At 37.4% G+C, this 10,346-nt stretch overlaps 1 protein-coding gene across 1 annotated transcript; it reads right to left on the minus strand.

Annotated features, from left to right (window-relative positions):
* Positions 1 to 3,502: 3,502 nt before the first annotated feature.
* Positions 3,503 to 8,836, minus strand: LOC148913008 (uncharacterized). Its single transcript, XM_089026377.1, has 10 exons — positions 8,767 to 8,836; positions 7,833 to 7,963; positions 7,147 to 7,249; positions 6,694 to 6,735; positions 5,863 to 5,930; positions 4,993 to 5,071; positions 4,418 to 4,489; positions 4,146 to 4,247; positions 3,919 to 4,030; positions 3,503 to 3,579 (listed from the first exon to the last, which is right to left on the minus strand). The coding sequence occupies exons 1-10, from the start codon at positions 8,770 to 8,772 to the stop codon at positions 3,503 to 3,505; spliced, it is 792 nt and encodes a 263-aa protein (XP_088882503.1). The 5' UTR covers positions 8,773 to 8,836.
* Between the last annotated feature and the right edge of the window lie 1,510 nt (positions 8,837 to 10,346).

Below are 10,346 nucleotides of genomic sequence, written 5' to 3' on the forward strand. Positions count from 1 at the left end.
TTGTAACTTTAGAAAGAGAGAGCTCAGAAATCCCAAAGGCAAAATCACCAACAGTTGAGCCATGCAGTTGCCCTTGTTGTCAACTGAAATACAACAGACCAGATGACAAAGAGTTTCTTACTAAAACTGGCCAGGTTTATGGCTCAGAGGCAAATAAAAAAACCCGTTATTTTAAGAAGGAGTGGTACACCTCTTTCCAATGGCTTAGCCTTTGCAGCACAAGTTTCAAAGCATTTTGCAACGCATGCATGAATGCAAAGGCGAATGGATTAGTATCTATGAGTACAAGAAAGAAGGAAGCCTTTACTACTGGGGGATTTAACAACTGGAAGAAAGCTGTAGAGAAATTCAAAGAGCACAAGAAAAGTAACTTCCATAAAGAGGCTGTCATGAAGATTCTGACATCAAAAAAGCCTGACATTGTTACCCAAATCAACTCTCAAGTAGAGAAAGATCAAAAAAATAACAGAGATGCTTTATTGATTCTACTGAATTGCATTCGCTACTTGGCAAGGCAAGGCATGCCTCTTCGCGGCCATAACGACAACGAAGGTAACCTATTTCAATTGCTGAAAATCCAGGCAACAGAATCGTATAAAATGAAAGAATGGTTAAATGATGGACGTTATATCTCTCATGACATCTCGAAAGAGATCATTGCATTGATGGCGAACAGTCTTTTGAGAAAGATAATTGAAGAGGTACGAACAGGATTTTACGCATTGCTTGCAGACGAAACTAGAGATTCAAGCAACAAAGAGCAACTTGTCATCTGTTTGCGCTGGGTAGATGAAAGCTTTTGCGTTTACGAAGAGCCCAAAAGTTTATATAATGTGCCCGCTACTGATGCTACTTCTTTATACTCGTGCATAAAAGACGTCCTCTTAAGATGTAATCTTCCCATCCAAATGTGTAGAGGCCAAGGCTACGACGGCGCGTCAAACATGATGGGAAAGCTGAATGGAGTTGCTAAAAAGTTCGAAGACCTTGAGAAGTCTGCGTTAAAAGTACATTGTCTAGGCCATTGTGTCAACCTCGTACTTCAGGACATTTGCAAAGCAATCAAACCAGTTAGAGATGCGCTAGACTGCCTCGCAAGAGAATTGTCAAGGCTGATCAAATTTTCTCCTAAACACGAGGTCATGTTTTACGATCGCCAGATTAATGCATCAGCTCATCTCGAATCTGGTGAATCTCCTAACGTATTGTCTGGGATCAAGCCATTATATGCTACACGCTGGACTGTAAGAACGGCAGCCATCGACGCTATACTCAAGAACTATGTTGTTATACAAGAAACGATGTTTGACATCAACCAATTCAACAACAGCGTGATGATAATGGAGTGACGGCAGGAGGCATTGTAGCACTAATGGCGAGTTTTCAGACATTTTGGGGACTCAAGATGTCGTACCTTATATTTAGTGCGGCAGAGCAGTTGTCCATTAGCCTCTAGGGAAAAGACACGACTGCCCAAGAAGCACAGAAAGCCTGTAAAGCTGCACGTAATTACTAGAAAAAGCTCCGAAGACCAGAAGAGTTCATCAATATTTATGATGATGCTGTCAAGGCGGCTGCGTTGTTAAACATTGAGCCATGCCTACCCAGATACAGAAAAAGACCAAGGCGTCTTATTGACGATGGCGAAGAGTCGCATCGGTTTGCAACACCGAAGGACTATCATCGCCAAGAGTTCTATCAGGCACTCGAACTTGTGGATAGTCAACTGGAAAGAAGATTTGAACAAGATGACTTCCAAACTGTTTGTGATATTGAAAGAGCACTTTTATCAGCAGCAAATGGTAAGCCTTTAGATGAACTTCCGCAGTTGGTTCACATGACGTACTCAGCAGACGTGGATCCATCCCGTCTAGAGACCCAGCTGAAGATGCTTTCCGACTTCATCACGGCAGCTACGAAATGAACTGTGAAAGAAACTAAGTCTATCAGAACAATTTGCGATGCTTTAAATGCGAGCCCAATTGGAAAGACCATGCTAAGTCACAGGGAACCGGGCTATATTTTTTTGCTTCTTTTAGAAAAGTAACTTTGCTCTTTGTGGGTTTCCTGTGTTGTGATCGGTTTCCTATTACATAAGCTGTAATCAAGTCTGCGCTGCGATCAGATCGGCGCTGTAAACTGATAGCCGATTAAATTCAAATCAATAACAGTTGGTAACGCACTCTCTAGTAAACACTCAAAAGAAGAGAAGGGCTGCAACAAAGCAAGTTTATCGTATATGATCATCACCTCCAGTTGCTCGGACCAGCTACTTTAGTACAACCAGCAGGAAGTCTTGATGATTTTCATTTTTCTATTGCGTCATGTTGTTCGAAAATGTTCAAGATGTAAAATCCTGTAAACAAGGGATTTCAAATCAGTCTTGTTTTGGTGAGCGGCTATTTCAAATTTAATCGTTTTTTAAACTAAAACAATTATATTTTATCAGTTCTAATAAGAAAATGTTTTTTATGATTTAAGGCTTTTGAAAAACTTTTCGGTGTGTAAAGAAGGAACAGTGACAGTATCTCAAATCTTGAAGATGCACGAGTAGACTTCAGATAAAGAAAATGTTTGGCCTGCGAATGAATTCGGCAGGATAACTAAAGCAAGTTTTCCCTACGATTACTCTTCACAAAATATATGGAAATTTAGATTTCTCTGTCAACAAGCTGTCAAATTCTTTTGTTTCAAATTGGACGTACACCAGATACATCCTGTTTCATAAGCTAAGCGGTCCGAGCAACTGGAGGTGAACACATAACTAAAACTTAGCTTTTAACTATCACTTTCTAGGATCGTTACTTTTACGAGTTCAACAAAATAAAACATCCCGACCCAAAGTTTATTCATTGAGCAAACATTTCGTGGGTTTTTTAATAATAAATTACCTTCATGAATAATTTGAACAGGGGTTTTAAAATCGGACACTTGCTTTGTTGCATCCCTTCTCCTCTTTTGACTGCTTACTAGAAAGTGCGTTACACACCACAGGCAACCCATAGTAAGAAACAAAACACCAACGGTGATCACAGCGCGCAGATCTGATTACAGCTTATGTAGTAGGAAACCGATCCCAACACAGGAAACCCACAAAGAGCAAAGTTACTTTTCTAAAAGAAGCAAAAAAATATAGCCGGGTTCCCTGTGGCTAAGTGAGGTAACAAAGCTGATCAAGATCTACTTGACAATACCTGTGACAACAGCTACAGCAGAGAGGTCTTTCTAAGTTCTTCGCCGGCTGAAAACGTGGCTTAGATCAACGATGACGCAACAAAGACTCAACAACCTTATTCTACTGAATGCCCACAAGCTAAGAACCGACGAACTCGATTTGTGTAAAGTAGCTGAAGAATTCATCGCATCTAACCAACGAAGACAGGCTCTTTTTGGAAGTTTTCCCTAGAAGATCTCATCTTGAGTTTGTAGTCACAAAGACACTATATATGTATATTGGAGTTGGTAATAGCAGAAACACTATTATAGACACATTTCAGCATCGTTAGCAAGCGCCGATGTCAAGAACGAACCGGAGTAATAACACAGACTTTCTTAAAAGACCAGATACATTCACACGAACTGGAGTAATAACACAATTAAACAGGGAATGTAAAGCCCGTGTTATCACCTACACAAGGGATCATATTAAAATACTGTGATAATGTTGTCCATGTTTTGTGTCTCTCAGCACAATTGCAAGTGGTTTAATGCGCGGCAAATGTTACTGATTGAAATATCACACATACACGTTTGTAATCAAGCTAAACAGGGAGGGGGGGGGTGGGGGGGGGTCAATTCAAGGTAGCGTGAAATATTGGAGTGCCCCCCCCAAATTTTTCAGCTTCCGCCGCCCCCTGTTTTGGTCAACAGTTTTGTAACTAAACCATATTTTATGGGCACGAAAAGGCAGCGATATACGTTGACAGTCAATGCGTATAAGAAAGAAAAAGCAATGAAGATTTCGTACCTTTTTATGTGAGTGATCTAAGTGGTCTGTGAGTTCCACAGAACGTTGCTGATGTCTGCTTACCTGAAACATGAGTTTGAAATATTTTCATGAATTTTCCACGCTTTTATACTAAATTTACGTTCTTCTGACCAAACTTGACTTGTTTAAAAAAAAAACATTGATTAATTTGGCTCACTAGTTCTATTCTTGGTTTATCGTCCACAAGAAAAGGTTGGTGTGAACGCCATGATTGTTGCTGTTGTGTTTTGCTTTTGAGATGAGGCTTGAGAAGGGCTTGCTGAAAATATATATAAAAAAAAGAAATAGCTAGAGATGTGAAGGATTAAGATTTATACCACGTTCAGCTGCAATTATTAAAACACTGTCATAAACCTTATTTTCAGAAAAATTCAGGTTGAAATGGGAATACGGAGTTATGCCCAAGTACGAAGAGGTCAAATGACAAACCTCGTAAGCATTGTTCAATTGAGTTTTCTTCTTTTCGTCCTCAGGGACTAAAATAGAGTTGAAATCACAGATCTGGAAACAAAAAGAGTCAAAATGCTTAGAAAAAAAACAACATAGCTCAAATACAATCAAGGGCTTGGAAAATATTGAGACTATCGAAAGGTCAGTGTGGTAAAATTTGAATTCCAGAAAATATCCATTCCTCCACCATGGAATTAGATTGGAATTTATGAGGGGTGGGGAGGGTATGAGGAAGGTCTATCATTGAGTTTCAGAAAATATTCATACCCCCCCCCCCCCCGCCATTCCAACAACGGGGGATTGGAATTTCAGGGGGGTGGGGAGGGTATGAGGAGGGTATGTTGTGTAGTTACAGAAAATATCCATACTTATCCCATTGGAAGGGATTGAATTTCCAAGGGGTGGGGAGGGTCTGCTGTGAGGAGTGTATCTTGCGTTATGGACCACAAATTGACCAATCATAGTGCATGAAATTACCTTAAATTATCATATAATGAAATGTACCAATTCCTCCTTGTCGTAGGGGATTGAAATTAAATGCATTTGATACATACCTTATAAAGGCTACTTCGATTGTCTTTTCCAAATACTTGTGGAGTAGCCTGAACTTCAATATCTGTATCTCTTTCACACCTGTAAGTATAAATCATAAAACACATGTTATTTACCGGCCAGGAGGTCTGGATAGGGAAAAACTGTGCCCCAGGTCTTGAATGTACAGACCGAGGCTGTCATCCTAAGGATACCGGACCGCGTGCGTGGGCAGATACTGAAAATTACTGCCCACTCAAACAGCCAATCGGAACGCACAATTTTTTAGGATACTGGACCGGAAAAACAATGTTATTCTCAAAAGGTTGACATATATTCTAAAATGGGAAACATTATGCCCAAGCTAAAACCAAAGAGTCTATTGATTTAATAAATAATGAATATAAAATAATAATAATAAATAATTTAATAAAATCAAAAAGTCTATCGAATTTAATAAACAATAAATATAAAATAATAATAAATAATTTAATAAAATCAAAAAGTCTATTGAATTTAATAAATAATAAATATAAAATAATAATAAATAATTTAATAAAATCAAAAAGTCTATTGAATTTAATAAATAATTATAAAATGATATATAAATAATAAATAATTTAATAAAATCAAAAATTTCTATTGAATTTCACAAGGTCAGAAAAGTGTCCCTGCATTGTGTAGTTCCAGAAATCATCCACACCAACCCCACAGAGGATTTTGGAATTTCCAAAGAGTAGGGGTCAGAGAAAGAACGAAAATTACAGAGTTTGTATGGAAGAAAATTGGAATTTCCAGGGGGATGCAGGGTGTCTTAAAAAAAGTCCTCCGTGAGGGGGTATGGATAATTTTTGGAACTAGACATTTTTCATAATGGCAGAAACAATACTTACAATAACAGCAAGTCAAGAAACTCGTAAAGAAGTAATCTGTCTTGAACATCTGTCTTCATGTGCTTTATCTGAGAAGAATTCAATAAACCCGTTTCGAATTCCAAATTACCGCTGTTTTTCTTGATTACAGACTCATTTGTACAGGGTTAGCCTCGAGTTCGTGCAGAATATTCACGTGTTCCAGAAAAGGTCCGTCAAGTTTCAAAGTGTTTGTATTGTTGAAGTTGTGCATTCTTTACTTTACCGTTGGTATTTGTGAATATTTAAACACTGATACAAGGCTAACCCTGTGCAAATGAGTCTGTAATCAAGGAACACAGCGGTAATTTGAAATTCAAAACTGGTCTATTATGTGGCTAAATTTAGTTTATACAAAGTTAAAATCGAGGCCTGCTAGTCGAGTGATCAGTTTGCTGTCACGGAATGTACCCCTCTTTTGCTGTAGAACCTTCGCATGTGCCCATGGGTCATGGTGGATCACTGTGATACTTTGCCGCAGTTACTTAATGTGATGAACTCTATATTGTCTTGTCAAACTCATTCATAATTCATAAGGAAAACACAACAGAAATCACGATTGTGAAGAGTGTTGTAAATCTGATACACAATTGTGTTCATTTCCATAAACTTTAAGTTGGATTTTCCTGGCCAGATTCACTTTAATTTTTAAAATTTGAGTGGGACACAAAGGAAATAACCTAGACGTTTGACAAGCAATCTACAATATTTGTGTCTGCGTTGTATCCGATATACGAACTCATGGCTATGCCTAGTGTTGGTATATCTGATACAACACGGCCATTCATACTGTATAATTATTACAAAACTTACATGTTGCATCAGTTTTACTGGTGAGACAGTCCTCCCACACACCTGTGGAGTTAAAGTAAAGAAAGCTCATCAAAATATCATACTGGCATTGATGATGATGATGACAAATCATAAGGATGACAAGGATGATAAGAATTGTGATGGTTATGGTGATGATGATGATATCAATAATGTTTGTGGTGATGATGATAGTGATTATGATAGTGAAGATGTTGATGATGATGGTGATGAGGATGGTGACAATAACGTTTATGGTGATGATAATGGTTATGATGATGTTGATGATAGTGATGCTGGTGATGGTGATGATCATGATGATCACGATGTGATTGTATCATACATTATACGATGATGATAACAATGATGATGTTGATGATAATGATGATGATAATGAGTAGTGTCATTCTACACACCCAATATGTTGTCAGTTAGTGGTTTATATATTTTTCATACCTTTAACGTTCTTAGAAGAACATGTTCGTCTATGACCAAACCCATCATATCCTCATGCTCATATAGCTGAAATGCAACTCTCACTTCACGCAACTCTTGAAAACTGAGATGAAATCATTACTAATCAATAACCAATTGATGATGATAATATGTGAGATGGTTGGTGGTATTGATGATATTGGTGATGATAATGATGGTGATGATACATGATGATGATGATGATGATAACGATGGCGATGATACATGATGATGATGATAATAGATGGTGATGGTGATGATACATAATGATGATGATGATAATGATGGTGATGATACATGATGATACAAGATGATGAGGAGGATGATAATGATGGTGATGATACATGATGATGATGAGGATGATGGTGATGATAAATGACAGTGATGATAATGATGGTGATGATACATGATGATGAGGAGGATAATAATGATGGTGATGATACATGATGATGAGGATGATAATGATGGTGATGATACATGATGATGATGATAATGATAGTGATGATACATGATGATGAGGAGAATGATGGTGAAGGTGGTGATACATGATGAAGATGATGATGATATTAATGATAGTAGTGGTGATGATGATGGTGATGGTGATGATACATGATGATGATAATGAATATGATGACAGTGATTAGTTTTATTCTTATAATCCAATCTACCTGAGATATCTCTTTGACAGCATTTCAGCAGCTTTTTCTATAACTCTACAATAATAAAGTGCATCATGCATGTTGTATGTCCGGTGCAGGTCTCCATGTAATACCTTCATTTGTAGTATCTCTACCAGTGTCTGGTGATAAAGAATACAACCTGAAACAACATTATGGCTGATCTAAGTCAGGGCACGTCTAACTCACAGATTGAGCCCTGAAACAAGCTCTGGACTGATCTACGTCAGGGCATGGCTAACTCACAGATCAAACCCTGAAACAAGCTCTGGACTGATCTAAGTCAGGGCACGTCTAACTCACAGATTGAACCCTGAAACCACCTCTGGGCTGATCTAAGTCAGGGCACAGCTAACTCACAGATTGAACCCTGAAACAACCTCTGGACTGATATAATTCAGGGCATAATTCTGGCATAATTCAAAGCTATTCTTCAACTATATGTGACAGAGTCAAAAGAACGTTATTTGGAACAATAGTAAATCGGACTTTAACCTAGTTTTAATTAGTTTAACTATAATTTCGGATACTAAGGAATGTTCTTCCTCTATATCAAGTGAAATCTGCAAACAAGTAGTTAATTAACTTCCTGGGATTACATGAGTAATGTTAGCATAAGCCACGTTTTACGGAACAAGTGCGCCTTGGGCGTATTGCGCGTGGATTATTGTAATACATAAGGAATGCAGACTCAAGCATAAATAGAGCTTTTTAAGTAAATTTAGTCAGCATAGCAAGAGAACTTGGAAGAGCGTCGAACCACAGAGTCAAGACAAAGAACTCGCGTCGTTAGAAGGGAGCTGTAATCTCGTTCTTGTTTTGTACTGATTTGTGATGTACTAAGCTGAGTCGTGAATAAACTCTTTTGCCAACACACTTGCAATCTGTTTAGTGATTTGAGCGCCTTGCCGCCGGTTACATATACCTTCATATTGAGTCCTGAAATCCTTTCTTTGTGATATTCAGGTGGGATGTTCTTGTAGAAGAGAGACTTCTGGTTCTATGCACAGCAAAATGGACAGGTGTTATTCAAAATTAATCAAGGTAGGAATGATATTTTAGGTTTCTTATATATACATTCTGGTTATTAGATAGACCCCATAGAGTACCAAAGTGATGACATCACGAAATTGTTTTCAAAGGTGTTTAGGATTTTAGTGAATTCTCAGAAACTGTATGCAAAAATATGATAAGGAGCAAAATTTCAGAGCGATAGATTTAAAAATGACTGAGATATAGGTAATTTAATACTAAAAATATCCCTATACACTTTCTCTTATTTGAGGCTGGATCTAGCGTGATTGGATCCCGTCCAAAATAACAGAAAATGTATGGGATTTTTGGAGCATAAATACCAAATATCTCCATTTTTAAAGCTCAGAACAACCTTAAAGTAAGTTGGCAGAAACATAGGCAATGGTGTGTTCTCTTCAATTATGAACATTTCAAAACTGAATCGTGAAATTTGTAATTTGATGACTTCTTACTTCGGTACTCTATTAACTTGGGTATAATGGTTTCCCATTACAGACCATGTGTTATTCCTAAGAGTATCAATCCAAAGAAAACACATGAATGTGGATACCACTCAACCAGAGATTCTTATTCTAACGTAAAGAGGTCTATTCTCAGTCTGGGTGGGTATAAAACGAAGACCGAAGACCCTAAAACGAAGGCACCCCTTAAATTTACCCGAAACAACGCGGAAAACATTCAATTCCACTTAAAAACTAATAAACAATAAAGATATTTGCAATTTACACGGTATTCGGTGGGGTCTTCGTTTTGTATATTACCCCATGAAATGTACAAAACGAAGACCCCCCAAAAATTTACCCGAAACAACGCGCAGAGAGCGGAAAACATTCAATTCCACCTAAAAAGTAATAGAAAATATAGATATTTGCAATTTACACGGTTTTCGGTGGGGTCTTCGTTTTGTATAATTATTACCCCATGAAATGTACAAAACGAAGACCCCCCAAAAATGTAACCGAAACAACGCGCAGAGAGCGGTACAAGATACACATAATCATCCTTATCATCCATCTAAAACATCTCCATACATCATGCAGTACTCCAAACAATACACGTATTATTCTAAACACATATTGAGTCATGAGTCAGTAAAACAACCAAAACAACGCAAAACTAGACTAAAATATCATTTTTTTATTACATTTAATTACATATTATCGTACTCGTAATACGAACACCTACGTTGTCGAATAAGTACTACTAAGATGCACGTGTTCTTTTCATGTAATCATTTACAATTGCTATTATAGAACTAAGAATTAGTATCGTGGCAAGTGTAACTTTTGGATCTGAAAACGTTGTGAAAGCATGCTATACAGTGTTGCATGAAACCTTACACTACAAACAATTTAGCCACTTGAACTGGAACCAAAAATGTAGTTAAAATATGACAAGTTTAAACCTGATTAAACAAGATAGAATTATAATTGTTATAATTGAGAAGCTATATCAAACATCTGAAAACAA

The sequence above is a fragment of the Actinia tenebrosa genome, unplaced genomic scaffold, assembly GCF_029948245.1.
Source record: "Actinia tenebrosa isolate PJP-AT-01 unplaced genomic scaffold, QUT_ActTen_1.0 PGA_scaffold10__47_contigs__length_13832649, whole genome shotgun sequence".
In the NCBI taxonomy this organism is placed as follows: Eukaryota; Metazoa; Cnidaria; class Anthozoa; order Actiniaria; family Actiniidae; genus Actinia; species Actinia tenebrosa.

Coding starts and splice junctions, on each gene's coding strand:
- LOC148913008 (XM_089026377.1), bottom strand. Junction 4,248..4,417: donor AATTGAACAATGCTTACGAG/GTTTGTCATTTG, acceptor ATATATTTTCAG/CAAGCCCTTCTCAAGCCTCA. Junction 4,031..4,145: donor ATAAACCAAGAATAGAACTA/GTGAGCCAAATT, acceptor CTCATGTTTCAG/GTAAGCAGACATCAGCAACG.